Consider the following 24,661-nt stretch of genomic DNA (forward strand, 5'->3'; position numbering starts at 1 on the left):
GGACAATATAACCTTCAAAGGCCTGCCCCCAGTAACTTACTTCCTCCAACTGGGTCCCACCTCCTGATAGCCCACTCTGCTGTTGAGAAACTGATGTGACTCCATTTTTTAAAAAAGCTTCTACCTCAACTCCTGACAAAGGAAAGGAGCGTGACCCTTGTCCTTAGAAAACCCCACAGATCTATGGCACCTGGTGTCCCTGACTCAGGCTAGGTGAGGACCCATAGCAATCCCCTAGCAACCACCAATCAGCATGAGACAGGGAAAATACCTGGGATGCCAGATGACCCCCCAGTAGTTTATGGTGGTTGATAACATGCTGGGGCATGTATACCCCTTATGGCTTAAACCAATCTGTTCAAACAAATCCCCCTCTTGTATTAACCAATCACCCCTACCCAACTTGTTCCCGCCAGTGAATGTGCTAATCAATGTTAAGAGTTGTTGTTTGACTTTCCCGCGGTGTGAAATGATTTGCTGTGTGATATCGTGACGCATAGAGTATCCCCCAAAACCTATAAAATCTCACTGAACAAAGGACCGGGACTCACTCCCTGGGACCACTGCATCAGAACCGTTGTGAGTCCAGGCTCGAGCTTGCAATAAAGACTCTTGTGTGATTGCATTGGATTCGGCTCCTGGAGGTCTATTGGGGTCCCACGAATCTGGCATTACACTATGAGCTCATCAATGGATTAGTCCACTGATGAGGTTGTCACCCCAAAGCCCCACTCTGCTGCACTGGGGACCAAGCCTTCAATGCATTAACCTTCAGGGAACATTCCAGATCTAAACCATAATAATGCTCTAATTTGGATCTTAAATGCCCACTAAAGGCCCATGTGTTGGAGGTTTTTTCCTCAGCCAGTGGTGCTATCAGGAGACGGTAGAGGCTTTAGAAGGTAGGACCTACTTGGAGGTCTCAGGTCACTGGGAATGTATCATGTCCCTTTTAGGACAGTCTCTTCCACTGTCTTAGCTTCCTAGCCACCACAAGGTGAGCAGCTTGCTGCACCACAGGCTCCCTGTCATGATATGCGGCTCTGCCACAGACCCCAAAGCAATAGGGTCAAACAATTGACCCTGACTGAAACCTGTAAAACTGTCACTCAATATATACCTTCTCTTTTTTATGTTGATTTCTCAGATTCCACCCCCCCCATACACTTTTTTTTTTCCCAGTACTGCGGATTGAAAACAGGGGCACTTAACCATGTATCCCCAGCCATTTTAAAAAAGTATTTTTATCTAGAATAGGGTCTTGCTGAGTTGCTCAGTGCCTCGCTAAGTTGCTGAGGGTGGCTTTGAACTTGCCATCCTCCTGCTCAGCCTCCTGAGCTGCTGGGAGTACATGCATGCACCACCACACCCTGTGATTATCTCAGATTTTTAATCCCAGTAACAGCAAACTAACATATTAGGCTTGTTTTTCTGTGTAAAATTGTTGTTTTTTGGAGGACACCAAACACTCTTTACCATCTTTGCATCCATAGACTTAAATAGAATACCTATCATACATATCTGATGAATTGATTCATTTTGTTATACTATCCAAGATTAATAGTACCACCTTCAACAACAAAGTAATGTTGTAGTTGCCCTTCAGACTAAAGCCTCCTAAATCAAATGAGATCATTACATTAAACTTGATAGAGCTCATCCATATGATGCTTTAAAAACCAACCAATTTCTATTTTAGGGCAGAGTATGTGGCCCATTTAGATGAAATATTTATCTTGCCTTAATTTAAGCATATAGCTATGCAATATTTACTAATGTGTCCATTCTCTAACCTTGGACAAATTACATTATGTCATCTTGTAACCTTGGTTTCCAAATCAATAAAATGAGGAAAATTATAACATCAGAGGGTCGTTGTGAAGACATACAATAACACATGCTGATTATTAAGATAATGCTCTAAAAGAGGCATTTGATAAATGGTGGCCATTTTTAACTTTCAGAGAAATAGTAAAATAAACTTGTAACACAATTAAAGCAAATTACTACACAAGTGTCTATGATTACCATCTTTGTGGGAAGCAATTTTTCTAAGATAATATATTTGCAATGAATCATTATATCAGTAAACAAGAAGAGTTAGGAAAGAAAGCAAGTACCCCTGTGGGTCCATCTCACAATATCACAGCTAACATTTTACAAGGAAGGTATCAGAGTACACCTTATACATCCTTTAAGAAAAATTAAACTATAATCAAACCTGTCTGTAAAGAACAGATTCCACTTACCATTTGCTCTTTTACTCATTATTCTCCATAACTGAGATACTGGCAAACTTTGATGCTTTATTAGAAATAATTAAAGTATCAACGTCTGAATTAAACAATTGTCTGAATTAGACAACTGAATTGCCGTTATGAAGAAAATGTTCTTGTTCTTAGGAAACACCTGCTGAAGTACTGAGGGATAAAGAGGCATGATGTCTACAACTAACTCTCAAATAACTGGTGGTGGGGGGGAGGGTATACATTTAGTGGAACAGAGAATAAACAAGTGATGTAAAATATTAAGAAGCCGCAGAAATTTCTCTGGCCCTGTCTTCATGTTAGAAGAGGGCTGTTTTATTCACACTGTGAGTGATGATACCCATCTACAGGTTAAGGTCAGCATTAGAAAAATGTTAGTCTGGATACTGGGTTTACATCAGTTCTTTGTATTTATTCTTCAGTAACTTTTAGACTGTTTCAAGATCAAGACGAAAACACTTCCTAACTCAGTCGGCTGAGTGCAAGAGGCCCACGTGCTTCTCTCCAAACCACAGAGCTGGGTGCTTTCAAGAGCTGGTTTATATTTGTACCCTAAAATAGCTATGCCTAGTAGAGTCTAATTAAATGTTTAAGCTAATGAAATATATATAATCATTGTTTCATGAAAACTCAATCCATAAAAAGTGAAAACAGGAAGTGGGTGGAATGAAGCGGACATTATTACCCTACATACACGTGTGCTCACACTGCCCGTGTGACTGCACCAGGTTCAGCCAGAGCAAGGCGAAGCTGGGCTCCGTTTGTGTACAGTGTGTCAAAAAGCATTCTGTTGTCATGTGTAATAACTAATTAAAACGACCTTTGTAAAAATCTCAAAAAGTGAACAAGAAATTACTATAGAGCTAGACATGGGAAAGACAAATCTATACAAGTCTGGGAAAATTCGTTCAAAATCCCGACCAGCTTGGCACTCCATTTCCTGAGCTGTGTGTGAGTTTTTATTCTACTCTGAGGAAATGAAACGGGAAGTCCCAAGCCTTGCGGATCATAATAAAGGGAGGGAACGAATCCTCTGCCAACTGCAAGCCCGGAGCAAAGACGTCTCGGAGCTGCCTCCTAAGCCTTCCGCTGGGCCTGGCTGCCGGGCTGCGGAGCGCCACTTCTCGTCTCCCACGCCGCCCCGAGCAACCCGCGCACGGCCGACCCCGCGACCCCGGCGACGTCTCCCCAGCACGCAACTCCGAGGCTGCGGACGACGATGCGCGGGGTGGAGGTGGGGGGTGCGCCCGGGCGCAGAAGAGGCGGGATCGACTCGCTCGGCGGTCTCCGCCCCGGTCCCGCCCCCCGCCCGCGCCACCGCCGAGCGCCGATCGGCTCGATGAGCGGGGGTGCTGCGGCCGAGGCGGTCGGCGCCGCGGCCTCCCCTCCCGCCTGGCTCTTCTCTCCGCTCTGCTTCCCTCTCCCCGCCCGGCGCCGCGGAGCTCTCCGGCTCGCAGGTACCGGCGCCGGCCGGCCCGGTGGGGACGGGCGAGAGGAGGCGGGGAGGAGGCGACGCGCCGGCGCCAACGTCCCGGGCCTCGGGTCGGGCGCTCGGCCAGACGGGGGGCGGTTGAGAGGCCCCGGGGCCGCGGGGTGCAGGGCGGCGGAGGGGCGGCCTGGAACGCGGGGTGGGAACCGGCGCCGCCCGGTGCGCGCAGGAGGACGGCCTCCGCCCAGGGCCGGCGCCTGCGGACGCGGAGCGCGGCGGGCGGGTGGGCGGGTGGTGGTGGAGCAAGATCAATAAATAGATGCAAGTTTGTTTGCGCAGAGCCTTTGCGGAGGCCCGGGGCCGCTCCCGGTGCGTGACGTTCCGGGCGTCCGGTGGGGACGGGCCGGCGGGGCGGGCGTGTGCACACGGCCCGGGCGGTGGGCTTCTAGGAGGTCTTACCGAGGACGTCCACGCCGCCTCCCCGAGCGTGACTCGTCGCCTTGGTTGGTTGGTACCCATGGCGTCGGTTGATCCCGCCGGTGGCGACCTGCCTGCTGCTTTGCCGGTGGCCCTCTCTTTGTGGAGCTGGGCTCACTGCTGTTCCCAGCGGGTCCCCTGGCTCTGACGGCGGGGTCTGCTGTTTAAGGTATTAGCTTTGCTGTGTATGTCTGCAGACTTCATAGGAGTCTGTCTGGTTTGTGGGGGGCTGTTGAGCACCCTAGCACCCTTTTGTAGGATTTAAAATACGATTGAAGAAAAGCTCACGTTCTCCGATTATTTGCTGTCATCTGTTTTCCCATGCATTCTGTAACATTTCTGCATGAGTGAATTATCATTAAATCAAAGTATGAGGCATCAAATGGGCCAGATGTACATGACGGAAATATTGTGGAATGAGAAACTCTGGAGCTGTGACTTAGGTACAAGAGTTTAGTGAGGTTACAGAAGGTTAAATTTCTGGCTTGAGAACATTTTGTTGAATATGAAACTAGACACTTTTTTTTTTTTTAAGTGAATGACATTAAACAACAAACTAATGTCTAACTGTACTTAATCTGAAGATCTCAGATGCTTCTTCCTGAAGAGGATGTGGGGCTACTGGATTGTTACAGGGAAGTATGTGTTTCTCAGGTAGAACTGTGTCATCTGATGGCAACCAATTGAATAAATACTAAAACTGATAACGCACAACCATTGATTTAGGCCTGTATCTCTGCTATTTCAATAAGTGACAACACTTTTTTTTTTTTTTACTAAGTCTTTTCTCTTAGTTTCTTGGTTCTTACCTCAGTGGTATGCATAGAGAATAAAAGAAAACATGCATGTGTAACTCTGAGCACTAAAACTGCTCTGCATCACTGAGAAAATTGCACATCTATGTGCCCAACACAGAAAGCATTCTATACATTTGAGCTATTCTGAGTTCTTAGGTGTTCAGCCATCATCTGATCCAAAAATACTGAAAATTCATATTTGCATATGCCACTTTTTCTCAAAAAATTTTATTGTTACATACACATTTTCTTGGAAAAAATCACAGTACTTATTAGCATGTAAAAAGCTGTGAGGTGGTTCTATAACAAAGAAAACTGGCTTTGTTTAACTCAGTTCTTTTGATGTTAGAGACAAACTCGTTTTCTCCTACTTTCATAATACATACACCTCTGTGACCCCAGAATGTGTGGAGATTTTTCTCTACCAGAAAGCAAGTAATTTTTGCAGCAGATTCTCTAGGACATACCATCTGGGTGTCCTCTAATTCATTTCATTTCTAACACTATCTGGAGATAGCATCCCACAAGTTGAGGGTTCAGTCCCATGAGACTGCCCCCCCCCCTTTGAGTGTCAATCACAAGCTCCAGGATGTTATACCTGTGTTTCTAATTGGTCTGCTATGAATTGGGGCAGCCACAATCCCTTTTGGAGGTTCAATTAATTTGCTAGAGTGGCTCACAGAACTCAGGGAAACACTTTACTTATGTTTACCAGTTCATTATAAAGTTTATTAGGAAGTATACAGATGAATAGTCAGATGGAATAGAGGTACAGAGCAAGGTATGCAGAAGGAACCAGGAGCTTCCATAGCCCTTCAGGCACGCCACCCTCCAAGAACCTTCATGTGTCCAGCCATCTGGAAACTCTGGAATCCTGTCCTGTTAGGTTTTTACATAAACTTTATTAGGCAAAATAGACTACTGTTATTGGGCTGTTGGTGATTGACTCAACTTTCACAACCTTTAGTCCTTCTGCCCTCCCCAAAGTGGGAGCTGCAATATCCCAACCTTTTAATCATGCCTTGCTCTTTCTTGTAGCTAGCTGCCTTTCTGAAGCTAGTCATCTCATTAGCATACAAAAACAAACAAACAAACAAAAACCACACTTAGCACTCTCTGAGATTCTGAGGGTATTAGGAACTATATGTTAGGAAATAGGATGAAGACCCAAGGCAAGTGTATCTTAAGTTTTGTGTGTGTGTGTAAAATCACAGTATCAAACCAGGACTTAAGAAACTTAACCCTTTTCATGGAATACCAGTGGGACGCTATATAGGTTGCAAATTTTTTTCGCATGTATGATCTGATTGGACCACCTCAATTCCATGCAAAATCATAGAAATTCCTATTTTACAGATGAGTAAATAGAATCATTACTTAAGCTTCTGACTTCAAGTTAAAATCATAAAGCATTTTAGGATTTTCAAGGAACTTCTTTCTATTTTTTCTGTTCCTGTACTATCTGCGCTTTCATTTTATAAAATCCTTAATTCACTCATTTCTTCCACATGTTTTCTTTGGGAAACTACTTGATTTTATCATGTGTTTAACTGTTCCTTACATGTTCAGGTGTAAAGTCACTGGAGTAGAGCAGGTGACAGGGGAGTAGCTGAAGTCACCAAAATGCGGGGGGGGGGGGGGGGGGGGGTCGTCTCTCATACAGGCCTTCTGTCTGCTTTAAGTACTTTAGTTTACATCCAAAAGTCTAATGATTGGTTTTTTTCTCCTTAAGGTGGTGAATATTTTATTCAGCTGGGAAATAGAAGAGTACTCTGAGTAAAAATATGCCTCCCAAGTTCAAGCGACACCTCAATGATGATGATGTCACTGGTTCTGTGAAAAGTGAAAGGGTAAGTTTAGAATCTTAAGTTTTAGAACAAGAAAGAGTCAACATGTTTTCACTCCCTTTGTAAATAATATAAAAGAATCTAAAGTTTATGGCTACTGTAGGAGCAACAAAGGTAGTGATCCCTTTCTTGCTCATACTGAAGGATCATAGCTGACACCCCACAACAAAAACAGGTTAAGAAGAGGAACATTGAACAGATTTATATGTTCACAGTTTTGTATGTGTCAACAGGACCCAAAGACCCAGAGTGAATTATACATTTTTATGCTCAGGTTTGATGAAGTAAGGGCAGCCATGTAGAAATAGGGTTGAACTAAAGGGTGTTATCTAACACTAATAGACTCAGGGGAGGGGGGGAGGCCAGCAAGGCCTGTCTGCTCGAACTTTCCTTGGCCTCCCCGCAGCAGTCCTTCCTTCTGAGTATGGGGCAGTCAAAGAAGGTAGGTTAGTGAATGTTTTATGGCCAACTTTTACATAGAAAGGAGAAGATTAGGTTAATATTTTTAGGTTTTATGACAGTATTTGGGGAAAGGGGGTTCTGGGTTTTGTGACCTCCTTTGGGGAAAGGAACTGCGGTCCCTGTAGCTTGCCTTAGGGGAAAACTTGATAGCAGGGGACAGTCAGAGAGAAACCTTGCTATGAGGCTGCTTGTGAAGCTTTTACTTCAGGGTGTCAATTTCGGAGCCCTATCACCACCATATTCTAATCTTACTTTTTTCAACTTCATAGTAAATGTCTTAAAAAATATATGTTGCTTAGATTGATAATAGTATTTCAAGGAAAAAAAAATTTTTTGGTACCTGGGATTGAATTCAGGAGCATGCGACCACTGAGCCATATCCCCAGCTATTTTGTATTTTATTTAGAGAGGGGGTCTCACTGAGTTGTTTAGCACCTGGCTTTTGCTGAGGCTGGCTTTGAACTCATGATCCTCCTGCCTCAGCCCCCTGATACGCTGGGATTACAGGCGTGTGCCACCATGCCAAGCTCAGGGAAAATTTTATACAACTATATAATGTCTTATTCAGAACTCTGGAGCCAAATATATTTGAAATTTAGAGTTTTTCAGATTTAAGTAAGGTAGTTAAGTATATAGCTTTTAGGGGTCTGAACTAACACCTCCAAACATATTAATATTTCTTAGTGAAATATATGGGTTATCTATATAAATAAAATAGCTAAAGTCAATTCAAGTCAGGTTTTCCTCCAAATGAGTTTTTTTTTTGGCAGGGATTAAGTACTGGGGATTGAACTCAGGGATACTCAACCACTGAGTCACATCCCCGGCCCTATTTTGTATTTTATTTAGAGACAGGGTCTTTCTGAGTTGCTTAGCACCTTGTGGTTGCAGAGGCTGGCTTTGAACTCATGATCCTCCTGTCTTAGCCTCCCAAGCCACTAGGATTACAAGCATGCACCACTGCACCCAGCCCAAATGAGTTTTGACACCAAACTTATCAAAGCTTTTTGGCTTATTGAACTTTTTAGATTTTGAAATTATATATGATAGATCCTGGACCTATGACTGTCTCAGAGTCCAGAATGCCTTGTTCATGATGCTTCAATTTCTAGTTCATTTTAGAAATACGCTATGTTTAGGGATTGGGGGTATAGCTCAGTTTTAGAATGCTTTCCCAGCATGCATGAGGCCCTGTGTTTAATCCACTTCACTGAAAATAAGAGAGAAGGTGGTGGGATAGATAAATAAATAAACAAATAAATAAATAAATCAGGGTATTGTGCAGCATCTTGAAAGACAGCTTATCATGTGACTATTACAGATAGAATACTTATTCTATCTATAGAATTATTCTATCTATAGAATATTTTTTGAGGGAAGGAAATATATTCTTTTCCTTTTTTAATCTGGTAAACGGAAGCCTCCCTTACTTCCTTTCTTCTTGTCATCCTTCTATTTACTGATCCATTCCACAAGTACTTATTAACCACCTACTGCGTGGTAAGCATGGTGTTAAAACCTAGGGGGCTCAGTTGCTGCCCTTAAGAGTTCTTGGTCTGTTTGACTTTATTTTTATTTTTAATATTTTCTTTTTTTAGCTTTAGATGGATACAATGTCTTTATTTTTATGTGATGCTGACGATTGAACCCAGTGCCTCACGCATGCCAGGCGAGCGTGCTACCACTTGAGCCACATCCCCAGCCCCTGTTTGACTTTATTTTATATGCTCCTTTTTTGTGTAACTTTGGAACTTGATATTAATCACTCAACATTTTATGATTTAGAAGTATCTTTTAATATAATACAAAAAGCATTTGTCCTTAGTTTGTTTTTGTTTATGTTTTTGATGGGGAGAAGAACCCACCAAAAGACTGATTGCTATTTAGCTTTTTAAAATGAGCTGAACTCATATATTTAAAGATATAAAATGTACAGTCTCAATCAGTACTACTACTGAGACTGTAACTGTGACTTTCTCTTTACATGTGGGTTATTAGCACAATTGACTGTAAAAATTGGATATTGAACACCTGAACTGAACAAAAATCCACTGTTTAAATAGAGCCTGCCTTTGGATATTTATGAGATTTTGAAGTTTCATAACTGATTGGTTCTAATAATTGCTTTTTAAATTTTTTAAGTTTTGTTACTCTTTCCAATTATAATTTTTGCAGCTTTATTGAGATATGATTTATATAACATACAACTCACCCATTTAAAAGGTACAATTTAATGGGTTTTGGTATATTCACAAAGTTGTGCAGCCATCACACGGTCTAGTTTAGGGTTTTTTATCCTCCCTAAAAGAAACTCTGTGCCCTTCAGCAGTCATCCCCATTCTCTCCATTCCCTCAGCCCTAGGCAACCAAAAACCTATAGATTTACTTATTCTGAACCTTCTTTTTTGTACTGGGGATTGAACCCAGGGGTGCTTAACCACTGAGCTATATCCTCACCCCTTTTTGTTTTTTATTTTGAGACAAAGTCTCTGTACGTTGCTGAGGCTGGCCCTCAACCTGCATCCTCCTGCCTCAGCTTCCCAAGCAGCTGGGATTACAAGTTGTACCATTGCACCTGGCTATTCTGAACCTTTCACATAAATGAAATCATACAATATGTAGCTTTTTGTGACTGGCTTCTTTGACTTCCATAATGTTTTCAAGATTTGTCAATGTGGTAGTATGTATCAGTACTTTATCCTTTTTATTAACTGAATAATGTTTCATTGTATGGATGTACCACATTTAGTTATCCATCAATTGATGATGTTTGGAATTTTTCCTGACATTTTGGCTATTGTGAATATTGCTTTTATGAACATTAGCATACAAGTTTTTGTTGAACACATTTTCATTTCTTATACTTACATACCTAGACATCGAATTACTGATTGTTAGAGTAACTCTGATGTTCAACCTTTGTAGAATTGCTAAACTGTTTTCCACATGGTTGCATGGTGTTTTATATTCCCACCAGCACTGTGACGGTTCCAGTTCCTCCACACCCTCAAACAGTGCTTGCTGGGTGAAGTGGTATCGCATTGATATGTAAAAGGCATTGGTTTTCATGTGTGTTTCCAGTATAAAACTAAAATAAACATACATTATATCTTCTAAACCAAATAAACTGGATCATAAACCATTATATTTTTTCTGTTTTTGGTGCTGGGGATTGAACTCGGGCATTTGACCACTGAGCCACAACCCCAGCCCTATTTTGTATTTTATTTAGAGACAGGGTCTCACTGAGTTGTTTAGCACCTCACTTTTGCTGAGGCTGGCTTTGAACTGGAGATCCTTCTGCCTCAGCCTCCTATAATCCTGAGCCATGGGATTATAGGCATGTACCACCATGCCTGACATAAATCATTGTACTTTAATCAGCTTTTGTTTTATATAATTTGAAGCCATATTGTTATGTATATAAACTCATTGCTGTTAAGTCTTCTTGGTGGATTGTGTATTTTATAATTATAAAATTATTATTTGATTGTTTAATATGTCCTAAAAATTTCTATTTAGATTGATAGTCTTTTGATAGAATTTGCTAAGGTTTCTTTTCTACCACTTTTTTATTTTTCATTTTTTTGACCTCTGTTGTAGACAATTTTCTTGAAAACAGATATAGGCTGGAATTTTTTGAACTCTAATCATATATAGTTTTTGTTTTTGTCAGGGCCACTCAGACCACTCATTATTGTGATGACCAATACATTTGGACTTTTCCTGTGCCAGGTAGTCCTTCAGCCTGCAGTGGATGTTCTTTACCCTGATATTTGGCTGTCTCTGTTATCAAGGAGCTTTGGGTCTCAGCTTACATTTCACTCACCTCTTGAGAATGATTTTCATGTTGTCACACCATCACTTTTGTCCCGTCACTGTTTTAGTTTCCTGAACAGCATTATCACAGTCACATTTTTCTATGAACGCTCAGTCAAACCTTGTCTGTCTCATTCACAGCTGGTTTGGATCTTAGAACAGTGCCAACCATGTGGGAAATGCTCAAAAATACATGCTAAATGAAGGTCAAATACGTCCTTCTTTCACTGTTTTACTGTTCATGTTATGGAGTATTTAGTTTACATATATGTGAGGATATTCTTTGTATTTTAATCCTTATATAATCAATCCTAGATTGATTCCTTTTCCTTATCTCTCTCCTTATCCTTGGAACCACTAGGCAGTTGAGAAATTTTACTGCCTTTCTCCATCCATTCCTCTTTCTGTTATTAACTTTATATTGTAACAGTAATGTTTAAATCTGTTCTTCATCAGCTTACTAGAAACGGGTGACCTTCCGTTGTGTTGTCTTTCACTCTAGCCCTGTCCCCTCCCCCTCTTTCCTGCCACTTCTCCCTGAGACAGGCATGTTGGTCACACTCCATGTCCCAGCCTCAGAGCTTTGTTAGAAAAAAGTTTTAGGCTCTTTTTAAGCTTTTCCTTGGATTGTGCCTTTTCCTTTTCAGTAATTCTAACTTACAGTTCACCGTCACGTTACCATCAAACATTTAAACCTGACCACACATCAGATTCTCTGATGATCTCTGTCTTAGGAGGTTTGTTCTTAATTTTCTTTTTGGCTGGTGTAATTTTTTGAGCAATTTCCTCAGAAAAGGTACCTGAGTGGTATATTGGTTTCCTATTGCTACTGTAAAAACTACAAATATAAAGCACGAAATTATGATCTTGATTTCTGGTGACCTGAAGTCCAAGATGAGTCTCACGGGGCTGAAATCGGGGTGCCAGTGGGGCTGTTTTCCATTCAGAGGCCGCAGGGCAGAAACGGGTTTTGCCTTTCCCAGTTCCTGTCTGGGCTCATCATGTTCTTTCATCTTCAAGTTTCAATCTCTCTATCTCCTGCTTCCATTTTATAAGAACCCTGTGAGTAGCTCTGGCCCACATGAATAATCTGTCATGAATTTGCCCCTTTGAAGACCTTTAATCACCTCTGCCAAGTCCCTTCCTACACCCTTGCTCACGCAGTCACAGGCTTTGGTGGCTAGGACATAGGCCTCCTTGGGGAGCCATTATTTTACCTGCAAGCAATCATATTCTGTTTGAGTTCTTGTCTGAAGGTCTGGGTTTTGCTCTTCTATAGCCTCCTTTTGGGACTTCATGTCTTCCCATTTGGGGGGCGGAGAGAGACCACTTCATTTTAATGAAGAATGTCCTATCTGGTGAGGTAAGAATATAAGGTTTTTGTGTGGGAGTTCAGATTTGTGTAGAGTACTGTTTATGGACTTAGCAGCTAGAAGGTGGACCAAGCCAGTTACTAGGCCTTTGCTCCCAGCTCTGGTTACCCTCCTCTTGTCCTCCATTGCTGCAGTTGGACTCCACAAACTACATTCCTTCTCTGCCGTCTGGTTCTCTGTTAATTTCTGCCAATGCAGAGACACTGGGAGGAATGAGAAGGGGCTTCTTTCTAACTGCCTGCAGCATCAATTATAGGATTCTGGAATTATAAGCATTTTCTTTGGAAGGTCTGTAAACAGTTCCATATCATTTAGCTTCTATTGAAGTAAATGTGATTGATCATTCTTCCCTCTGTCTGTAAGCTTGGAGAAATTCACTATATAGAAATTCACCAGTATAGAACTTGTTTCATTACTTCTCCTTGACATTTTATAAGCCCTCTGAATCTGAAAAGTCTTTTTCTTTCTTTCTTTCTTTCTTTCTTTTTTTCTTTTTTGACAGAGAAATCTTTTGGAAGATGATTCAGATGAAGAAGAGGACTTTTTTCTGTAAGTTTTTTGAACAACTTTTTCAAAGTATAATTGACAATCAAATGCATATATTTAAAGTGTACAATGAGTTTTGACATACAAACTATGAAATCATCACTAAAATTAAATAATAAATATAGCCATCACCCTAAAAGTTTCCACATACCCCTTGATAATCTGTTGCTTTCCTAGTCCCTAGGCAACACTGATATGCTATCACTGTAGTATATATTTTCTAAAATTTTATATAGACTAAATCATAGAGTATGCCCCCTTTTTTACGGGCTGCATTTGCTCAGCATGATTATTTTGAGATTCAACCATGTATCAATAATTGGGTTTCTTTTTTTCTGAGTAGTATTCCATTGCAGAATATACTGCAATTATCTGTCTATTCACTTGTATATGGATATCTAGGTTGTTTCTAGTTTGGGGACATTACAGATTAAGCTGCTGTAAACATTTGCATAAAAGTTTTTGTGTGGACATACACTTTTATTTATCTTGGATAAATATCTAAGAGTAAAATACTTAATGTGCATTTACAACTGTTTTTCAAAGTGTTTGAACTATTTTATATTCTTTTTATTTATTTAATTTTTTTTAGTTGTAGGTAGACACAATACCTTTTTATTTTTATGTGGGTCTGAGGATCGAACCCAGTGCCTCACACATGCTAAGCAAGTACTCTTCCTCTGAGCCACAACCCCAGCCCTATTTTATATTCTTACCAGTACTATATGAGAGTTTTAGTTGCTTCAGATTGTAACCAACTATATATGGTCAATCTTTATTATTTTAGATATTCTAGTGGGTGTGTAGAGGTATCTCAGTGTGTTTTTAATTTACATTTCCCTAATGAAAACTGATGTTAAACATCTCTTGATGTGCTTATTTTCCATCATTATGCCTTCTTTGGCAAAGTATATGTTCAACTCCTGTGTGAGTGTGTGTGTGTGTGTGTGTGTGTGTGTGTGTATGTGTTTTGCTCTAATTCAATCAAGCCCAGGGTTTCATACATGCTTATTTTCTTATTATGTTGTAAGAAAGATACAAGTTCTTTGTCATATATATGTGCTTTGCAAATATATACTCCAAATCCGTAACTTAACCTTTTCATTTTTGGAACAGTAGCATTTGAAGATTAATTGGGTTTTGATGAAATCAATTTATTGAATTTTCTATATTGTTTTTCTTTCTTTATATCTTATTAAAAAAATCTTTCTCAAACATAATGTACTATGATTTTCACCTATGTCTTTCTAGGAATTTTATAGTCTTGGCTTTTAAATTTAGGCCTGTAATCCATTTTAAGTTAATTTTTATACATGGCTGAGGTAAGGATGAAGGGTTTGGGGGTGGGGTTGTAAGCTATCTAATTATTTCATTTGATGAAAAAGTTTATTCTTTCCCTATTGAATTATCATGGTACTGTACTAAAAACTATTTGACCTGGCTAATCTTTTTTTTCAGTTGTAAATGGACACAATATCTCTATATTTATTTTTATGTGTTGCTGAGGATTGAACCCGGTGCCTCACATGTGTGAGACAGGTGCTCTACCACTGAGCTATAGCCTCAGCCCCCTGACCAATCCTTTTAGTTTTAATTTGAAATCACTCTCATGCAGCCTAGGTTTGTGTCTGTGAAGCAGTGTTGTAAGAGTCTTTGCTGGGAATTGTTGCCTGAGGGGAAGCGCTTACCTTCTACTTCATTAACATATTGTGACATGTTTTTTTGTGGAGGCTGATTTTTGATGAAAACATTTTATAAAATCAATTGAAACCCATGAAGCAGTGGGTAAGAGCTTATAGGATAGAAAGCAAATACAGGAAATTGTATTATTTTTGGCAGGAATGTCATAAATATGGGGATGTAATTTGTTAGAGGTGACAAGCTTTCCATAAGCTACTTGCCTACAGTACCTTTTATGGTGAGAAGTCTTAGATGAAAGGGTAGTTACTAGGAACTCAGTGTTGAAAAGAAGGGCAGATGCTTTGGGTAGATAAGTGATTTTCTGAATGTAAGGTAGATGCCCTTGTGAGAAATAACAACTCTTTGGGCCAAAAATGTACTGATGTCCACTCCCATGCCTTCCAAAGGGCCTGACACCCTAAGTGGCACACCCCCTCAATATCCAGCTTCCATATCCGGCTTCCCCTACATGTTGAAAGGAAGACAAATACAATTCTCAAAATAATATTTGAATATTACTTAACCCCCATGTTTATAACAGCAGTATTAACAATAGACAAAAGGTGGAAACAGCCCAAGTGTCCCGCACCAGATGAATGTATAAACAAAATGTGGAATATACATAAATTAATATTGTGTTGAAAAGGAAGGGAATTTGATGTCTGCTGCAACATGAATGGACTTTAAAGAAATCATGCTAAGTGGGGGCTGGGGTTGTGGCTTAGCGGTAGAGCACTCGCCTCTCCTGGGTTTGATCCTCAGAACCACATAAAAATAAATAAACAAAATAAAGACATTGTGCCCAAGTATAACTAAAAAAAAAATATTAAAAAAAAAAAAAAAGAAAGAATGCTAAGTGAAAGAAGCCTGTCACAAAAGGAAAAGTATTTGCATGATGCCCCTTAGATGAGGTTCCTAGAGTATAGTCAGGCTCAGAGAGACACAAAGTAGAATGGGGGTTGCCAGGGCTGTGAGGAGGGGAGAATGGAGAGTTGTGTCTAATTGGAAAGATAAAAAATTTCTGGAGGTGAATGGTGGTGATGGTTACAGAATAATTGAATACACTTAATGCCACAGATCTTTACATTTAAAAATGATTAAAATGGCACATTTTGTTATGTACTTACTGTAATTTTAAAAACTGACAAAAATATTGACTTTATACTTGTGGCACTATTTCTAGACTCTCTTTACTTCATTGATCTGTATGTCCATCTTACATCAATACCACACTTCCTTGACCACTGTCACTTTTTAATAAGTTGCAAAGTAGTATAGTGTATGTCCTCCAACTTTACACTTCCTTTTCAATGTTCTTTTGGCTAATTGGGCTTTAAAATTTTTAATGTAAATTTTAGAATCATTTATTTGCTTCTACAAAAGTTCCTGCTGGAATCTGGGTTGCGGTTGCATTGAATCAGTATACCCATTTGGGGAGAGTTAATGTCTTACCAATATTGGGTTTTCTGACTCATGAATATAGCTTATCTTTGTAATTATTAAGGTCCTTAATTTCTCTCAGTTATTTATTTTTTAATTGTAGTTGAACACAGTATCTTTATTTTATTTATTTATTTTTATATGGTGCTGAGGATCGAACCCAGGGCCTCGCACTTGTAAGGCAAGCGCTCTACCACTGAGCCACAACCCCAGGCCCTCAGCAATGTCTTAGTTTTCAGATTCAGATCTTTATTTATTTATTTATTTTTTGACAGATTCATCCATAAGTATTTCATGCTTTTTTTTCTTTTCACATTTTTATTGGTGAATTGTAGTTACACATAAGGATGGGATTGTTGTTACGTGTTCATACGTGCAGTGCACACAGTATAATAATATGGTTTGGCCAATATCCCTCCCCAGCACTTCTCCCCTCCCCCTTTCTCCCATCCCTTGTCTCTTTCCTCTCCTGATCTACTTTTGATTTTCATGAGATCCTTACCCCTATCTTCTTTTTCTTTTTTCCAACTTCCATATGAGAGAGAACAAAATATTTCATTTAGATTTTTTCAATTTCTTATTATTCATTGCTAGTATGTAGACGTAGAGTAAATTAATGCTAAACCTTGCTAAGCTCTCTTATTTATTTTAATAGTATTTTTATGAATTCCATTGTGTTTTCCACATAAATAATTATATTGTCTACAAATAAAGATAGTTTTACTTCTGCATTTGTATGCCTTTTGTTTCTTTGTCTTTCCTGTTTTGCTCTGGCAAAAACCCCTGTACCATATTGAATTAGAAGTGGTGAGAGAGAATGCTCTTCCAGAGCTCCCTTAGGGCGAAACATTCCTTTTTTTTTTTTTTTTTTACCATTAAGTTTGATTTCATTGCATTTTTTTTTTTTTAAAGATGCCTTTTATCAGGTTGAGGAAGCTCCCTATTGTTCCTAATTTGCTAAGAAATAGATGATGTCATTTATCATCAATTTTGAAATTTCAAGCCAACATTGTATTTCTGGAATAAATCATTTGTAGTCATTAAGCCATTGTTGGCATCAGTTAAGATTTTGTGAAGAATTTTTTGCATTTATGTTAGAGATATTATTGCTGGCTACTGGTTTAAGATAAGGTGGGCTCCATATAATGATTTGGGAGATGTTCTGTATTTACTTTTCCAAAAGAGTTTCTGTAATATTGCTATGTGTCTACATTGAACATTTGGTAGAATTCATAATTGAACTCATCTAGTCCCCAAATTTTTTTGTAGGAGTTTTTACATGATTTTATAATAATTCTAGATTTACAGAAGGATTACATGGTTAGACAGAGAGTTGCCATGTGTCCTTCACTCAGCTCTTTGTAGTAAATCCTACATGACTATAGTGCAATTGTCTGTAGTGAGGTCCCCACTTTGCTTCTGTTAGTAATTGTGTCTTCTCTTATTCTGTACTTGCTGCCCTATCTGTTTTTCCTGTATGATCTGACCAGACGTTTATCAAAGAACCAGCCTTGGGTTCGGGTTTTATTTTGTTTTGTTCCTCAGTAACATTCTAAAGTCTCATGTTATGTAATAAGTGAAAACAAATGTAGCCACTGCTGCTTTTTTTTAACCTGTAGTTGGAATAATTTTAATTTAATAATTTTCAGATGGCTGTCTCACTTTGCGGTTTCCTCATTGAATGACTACTTTTTTATGCTTTTCAGTTGACCCATTTGTAGTTCCTCTGGTTTAGAATATTAGTTTTCTCTGTGGAATTCAACATTTAACTTGTACTTTGGGATGAGATACTGGTCCAGTTTTTTTTTGTGTGTGTAAGGGGGTGGTACTAGGGATTGAATTCAGGGGCACTCAGCCGCTGAGCCACATCCCCAGCCCTATTTTGTATTTTATTCAGAGACAGGATCTCACTGAGTTGCTTAGCACCTCACTTTTGCTGAGGCTGGCTTTGAACTCACAATCCTCCTGTCTCAGCCTCCTGAGTCCCTGGGATTACAGGCATGCGCCAGCCACCATGCCTGGCTACTGGCCCAGTATTCTAAGGCTTAATTGCAGTTTTAAATACTTGGAGGAAGAACTTAGAGGAATTAAGGCAAGTTGATATTTTCATATTTATTCATTATGTAAATAAGTTTTAATAGGCAGTTTAACCTTTTTCTCCAAAATGTTTTTCTTGTCACAAACTGAATTTTTTTTTCACCTCCTTTAGAAGTTACCCTATGTCTAGAAATTTAAGAACCTTGTTTCTTTTGAGTTACCTTATTCACTACCTTCAGTAAAATGATAATTAAAATACTTAAAATATCTAAAAATTTCCATTTTGAGAATGCTAAAATGAATTAAGGTTATATACCCTTGACTTTTATAAAGAGATAATAATTTAAGAAATGTTAATATTTTTAAGATTCTTGTTTTTCCCCCTTTTGCTGTTGGTAGATTTAAGATGAGTAATCAAAATACATACGTAAAATTTTTTAGTGTTTTGAGTGAATAGTTTTCTCTATTCATCTCTCAATCAACATTCCTAATTATCAATGTCCTAAATTCAAGGTGATTTGCACTTTTAGTTGCTCAAGAATTGATTATAAAGGTATTCATAGTCACTGGGCAGTTTATTTTTATTATTTCAGAGTTTAACAATTAGGGAAAAAAACTGCATTTCTAAGGGTTGTATAAGTCCTCATTTCTCATAAAGTTTTAACACTTAGAATAATTAAGGTAATTGTGGCCAATGGTAACTACCAGTGAAGTAAAGACCAGATTATGTATCATGGAGTTCACCAATACTCGTAAAATGTCATTCCTTCCGGTAAATGACTGATCCATGTGTATCTCACATGATTGCATATATGGATGTGTGGTTTTGTTTTTGTTTTTGTTTGATATGACCACTACTAATATATACTGGCTATTTTATTTTCAGAAGGGGGCCATCTGGACCAAGATTTGGACCTAAAAATGATAAAATTAAGCAGTAAGTTCCTGAATGCTTATTTAAATCCATATTTTCATGTGAACTGGGGTGTTTTTGTAAACAGAATTTTATTGGAATGCAGCCATGCCCATTTGTTTTCATATTATCTGTAGTTGCTTTCTAACTATAATGGCAAAGTTGAGTAGTTATGACAGAGAATTGAAACAAAGAAATACCTTATGACCCATGAAATCTAAAATATCTTGACCCCTAAAATAGACAATATAGCTACTGGGTTATAGAAACCTAATTATATTTTCACAAAGTCACTTTGGAATTATAACTCAGCAAATGCAGAATTGATGGCTTCTCTTAATTGCTTTATGTCAAATCCACTTATTTAGCATAATCTGAAGGTCTCTTTGGGTTTTGGTTTTAATTTATCATTTGATTGCCATTATCAGAATCATAATAGATTTTTTTTTAATGTAGCACAGCTTTTATTTACTTCCAGAATTTTTTCATCTCTAATATTTAGGCTAATCCCTATATTGATCTTAGTTTCATGGCTAATTTTTGGTCTAAAACCTTTGCTGTACGTGTGTTACTTGATGGTAGAAGTATGACATGAGTAACAGGCTGTAGTGAATGTACCTGATGTTAGAAAGATGGGACCTTGTTGAAGGGGAGAGGAAGGGACAGAGCAGTGAGTCACGTGAGGCCAGGTCCTGGAAACCAGCCAACCTGCAAAGACTAACTGTGGAAGATAAACTGAGTAACTCATGTTCAGGACCTAAGGAAGGGTAATAGCCACTGCCCTAATTCTGGGTATAGTTGAAAAGGTGCTGACTGGAGTCTGTAGGAATTGGTGAGGCAGTTGGATTTAGTCAAGTACCGTTGATGTAATAAATATATCCATACTTAGCCTAATCCTGACCTTACTTTGTTCTAAGATACAGAACCAAGGTACAGGCCGAGTATCCCTTATCTGAACTGCTTGGGTTCTGAAACTTTCAGATTTCAGATTATTTCTAAATTTTGGAACATTTGCATGTACATAATGAAATATATTGGGGATGGGACCCAAGTCTAAACATGAAATTTATTTATAATTCTTACATCCATAGCTGGAAGATAATTTTATACAATACTTTTAGTGTGCCCGTATTTTGACTACAACCCATCACAGGATGTAAGGGAGGAATTTTCCATGTGTGGCATTATATCAGCACTCTAATAAAAGTTTTCGATGTTGGAGCACTTTGGATTTGAGATTTTCAGATTAGGGATATTCAGCCTGTACCAACATGTTGATTAGAGTAGTGGACTTGCTGAATTAACTTTCTTCTGCTATATAACAAATTATCAAAAGCTTAGCAGTTTAAAACAACACATATTTATCATCTCAGCTTCCATGAGACCGGAAGTTCAAACACTGCTTAGGGGTGCCCTCTGCTATAGATTTCACAGCCTGCGGTCAAGCTGTTAGTAGGTGTGTAGCTCACTTGAAGCTTATGATCAAGCTCAGGTGGTTGACAAAATTCACTTCCTTGCAGCTGAAAAACTCATGGTACTCACTGCTTCTAGACCAGCAGCAGAGAGAATGTTTACTGTTTCCAGTTTCTGATTTGCCAGTAAAGATACAAGCTGCTTTTGGGTTCAGGCCATTTATTACATAACAAAAGGAAGAGTAACCAAAAATACCAGCTTCTAGGATCATTGTCCCACACACCAAAAATGATACCAAATGAGAGGGCCCAGTGGCTGCAATACCATTGTATATCCTATTACAAAGGAGCTATTTCTCACTGCAGCTAAGTGGTTTTTATAGTCTGCAGATAGAACCTGCAGGAAGTTTATACCTCATCAGTACCTGGGTATGATGAGAAACTATCTGTGTCAGTCCCCTCAGGAAGACATGGAGGTTGACGGGAGATGGCCTCATGAGCCACTCATTTGGTCAGTGTTCCACGGGATTCACAAGATATTCTGCCAGGACTCAGATGAAAGGTGATTCAAGCATACGTGGATGCTGCAAGGGTGTCATTGAGTAATGGCTGAGAGTAATTCCCTACTTGGAGCCAGGGTAACTTCTCTATTTACCCACACGGTTGTTCCTGGTGTGATATACTTCCGCAGAGTGAGCCTGGTGCAGGATATGGCCTCTTGGGTCTGTGGAGCATGATTTTACAGCTGAACCCTAAAAACCATTGCCATTACAGAATATGTATGTGTGTTAGTAACTGCCAGACACACACACACACACACACACACACACACACACGTACATACTTAAACTACCACAATAACTGGGATCACAGGATTGTAAAATAATAAAGAATTGTTGAGTAAGTGTACTAGTTCTTACAGTAGAGCTGAAGACGTGAGTAGATTTAGTTAGAAGTCAGCTTTGAAATGCAGAGTAAACCTTGATGGCCCAACTTCATGAAGGGGACATGGCTCATCACTGTGTCCAACCAAGGTGGTAGATACAGCTTGATATACCACTTACCCAAGAAAAAACTCCCTGGTATTAGTTTAGCATGCAGAATTAGTCAGTTTCTTTAAAGATAAGTTATCACCACTTAATTTGTAACATTTAGGGCATTTCTTGACTATATAGATTAGCAGTATTATTGGTTTATTTTAATTTGACCACTAATTATTAATGTTGATAATAGATTAATACCACAAAAATTACACCATCCAGTTTTAGGGAATATTTTTTTTGGGGGAAATGTTTTTTAAACATTCACATGTCTATATAAAATTGTATTCTCTTTGGAATGTTTCCTTTGCTTTTAAATTCAGTAACAACACTTCAAATGCCATTTTAGTGACTTTAGACATTCTCTGTTACCAGTAGGGAATCTCTCAACTAGAGCCTTGGTCCAGATCCCCAGAGAATGGTTCCATGATATAATAGTTACATATGTGTAGTTGCAAAAATACAACATAAATTTAAGACATTTGTCAACAATACCTTAAAAGGCCACAAGATGGGGATGTTAACTATGAAAATAAATATTTACAAACTAAGGATGAGTGTATGTGTGTACGCGCACGTGTGCACATCAGTATGATTTTTTTTTTCTTAATGGAAAAGCACTGGCATTTATCACATGTCAAGCGAGACAATTTATCGTTTTCATTTTAAAAGTGAGAAAATACAAGACTAAAAGGCTCATGAGGTGACTTCCACAGTTACGCGCATAGCAAATGGCAAGTTGGATTGCAAGTCTGGTTCTGAATGAATATAAATCCCATGATTGTCTAGACTACACCACTAGCTTACCTACTGATGATTAGATTAGAGGACACTTCAGGAATCCTGTACTATCAGACTCAAAGAAGATTTAAAACTGCATAAAGAATTCCTTTTCCTCTTTGTAGCTCCTCTTTTCCTAGGTATTTTCTCTTTTGTGTCCTTTCTTCTACCATATGACCTTACAGTCATGATGTAAATCTCTTACCTTCCTTTACAAACTTGCTTTTCCTTTGAGTTCTTAATTTTCTGTTTCACCCATACCCAGTTAATCACTTGGTACTTAAAATAGCTCCTCCTTTTAAATATATTCCCTTAGCCTAGAGCTTTCCTACTTTCCACCATCTCCTTCCAGGTCATTCTTTGTACCCTCAGGACTCAGCAATGGAATCTTGATGTCATCCCTGACTTAGGCTGAATTTTTCTAGGCTACGTGAGTGATACCCAGGGCATCCTTCCATAATAGCACTTAATACATTTAGTAGAATCACAGATACCAGTTTTCCACATTAAATTGTAATCATCTAAATATCAGGCTCATTCATGTACGTATCCTTAATGGAAAACATAACTTCTGAATAAGTGTTTTTTGAATGACAGAAATATTTAGATTAGACAGTATTTGCTGAATGCTTGCTTAGGCAGGATTCACATGAGCTGGGAAATGAAAAGAAGTGGGCTGGACAGCGTCTGCTTCTCTCTTCTACATTTATAGTATAATAGGAAAAAACAAATGTAAAATAAAATAGAAATAAGAGGGTTGTAACTACCATGGAAACATAAAAGGTCATGGAAAAGTGTCTTATTGCTCTTTTGCTAAAAAATCATCTTTCATATTAAATAGTATTTTCTTCTACAAAAGTTGTATTCTCCCTAAAGAAATCAAAGAAAACCTCAGAAGATGGAAAGATCTACCTTGCTCTTGGATAGGCAGAATTAATATTATCAAAAAGACCATACTTCCAAAAGCACTATACAGATTTAATGCAATTCCGATCAAAATCCCAATATGACATTCTTCATAGAAATAGAAAAAGCAATCATCAAATTCATCTGGATAAATAAGAGACTCAGAATAGCTAAGCAATCCTTAGCAGGAAGAGTGAAGCAGGTGGCATCACTATACCAGACCTTAAACTATACTATGCCGCAGTCCGGCTGCAGCAAACTAGCCGGGGGGTTGACAAGCAACTTGTGTACATTGATACAGCAGGAGAGGGAGCCGTTTATTGTAGGACAACAGAGGTATTTATACATTCCACATAGCTTATCTAATTAACATAAACTCGATACAGCAGTCAACCAATAAGAAATCTCCACACTTAATGGCTCGCTGGAGTTACTTCACAAACCACTCCCTCTGGCAAAATGCCAGGCGCCATCCAGACTTGTTTACAGACCTTAACAATACTACAGAGCAATAGTAATAAAAAACAGAATAGTGTTGGCACCAAAGCAGATTGGTAGACCCGGAGTACAGAATAGAGGACACAGAGACTAACCCACAAAATTACAATTATCTTATATGAGACAAAGGTGCCAAAAACATACATTGGAGAAAAAATAGCCTCTTCAACAAATGGTGCTGGGAAAACTGGAAATCCATATGCAACAAAATGAAATTAAAACCCTATCTCTCACCATGCACAAAACTCAACTCAAAGTGGATCAAGGACCTAGGAATTAAACCAGAGACCCTACGTCTGATAGGAGAAAAGTAGGCCCAAATCTTCATCGTGTTGGATTAGGCCCAACTTCCTTAATAAGACTCCTATAAAGTGCAAGAATTAAAATCAAGAATCAATAAATGGGATGGATTCAAACTGAAAAGTTTCTTCTCAGCAAAGGAAATAATCTGTGAGGTGAATAGAGAACCTACTTCTTGGGAGCAAATTTTTACCCCTCACACATCAGAGCACTAATCTCTAGGATATATAAAGAACTCAAAAAGCTAAACACCAAAAACACAAATAACCCAATCAATAAATGGGCCAAGGACCTGAACAGACACTCCTCAGAGGAGGATATATAATCAGACAACAAACATGAAAAAAAGTTCATCATCTCTAGCAATTAGAGAAATGCAAATCAAAACTACTCTAAGATTTCATCTCACTCCAGTCAGAATGGCAGCTATTATGAAGACAAACAACAATAAGTGTTGGCGAGAATATGGGAGAAAAGGTATACTCATACACTGCTGCAGGGACTGCAAATTGGTGCAGCCAATATGGAAAGCAGTATGGAGATTTCTTGGAAAACGGAATGGAACCCCATTTGACCCAGCTACCCCCCCTCTTCTCGGTCTATATCCAAAGGACTTAAAAACAGCATAATACAGGGAC

General features: G+C 38.9%; 1 protein-coding gene across 1 annotated transcript in view; it reads left to right on the plus strand.

The window, feature by feature from the left end:
- Positions 1-3,583: 3,583 nt before the first annotated feature.
- The window catches only part of Vamp4 (vesicle associated membrane protein 4), a 33,807-nt gene continuing 12,729 nt past the window's right edge, over positions 3,584-24,661 (plus strand). The window contains exons 1-4 of the mRNA XM_027934941.2: positions 3,584-3,724; positions 6,703-6,820; positions 12,974-13,020; positions 19,061-19,111. Of these exons, the coding sequence (XP_027790742.1) occupies positions 6,755-6,820; positions 12,974-13,020; positions 19,061-19,111 (164 nt within the window). The 5' untranslated portion in view covers positions 3,584-3,724; positions 6,703-6,754. The remainder of the gene's footprint in view (positions 3,725-6,702; positions 6,821-12,973; positions 13,021-19,060; positions 19,112-24,661) is intronic.

This window comes from Marmota flaviventris, chromosome 12 (genome assembly GCF_047511675.1).
Source record: "Marmota flaviventris isolate mMarFla1 chromosome 12, mMarFla1.hap1, whole genome shotgun sequence".
NCBI classification, from domain to species: domain Eukaryota; kingdom Metazoa; phylum Chordata; class Mammalia; order Rodentia; family Sciuridae; genus Marmota; species Marmota flaviventris.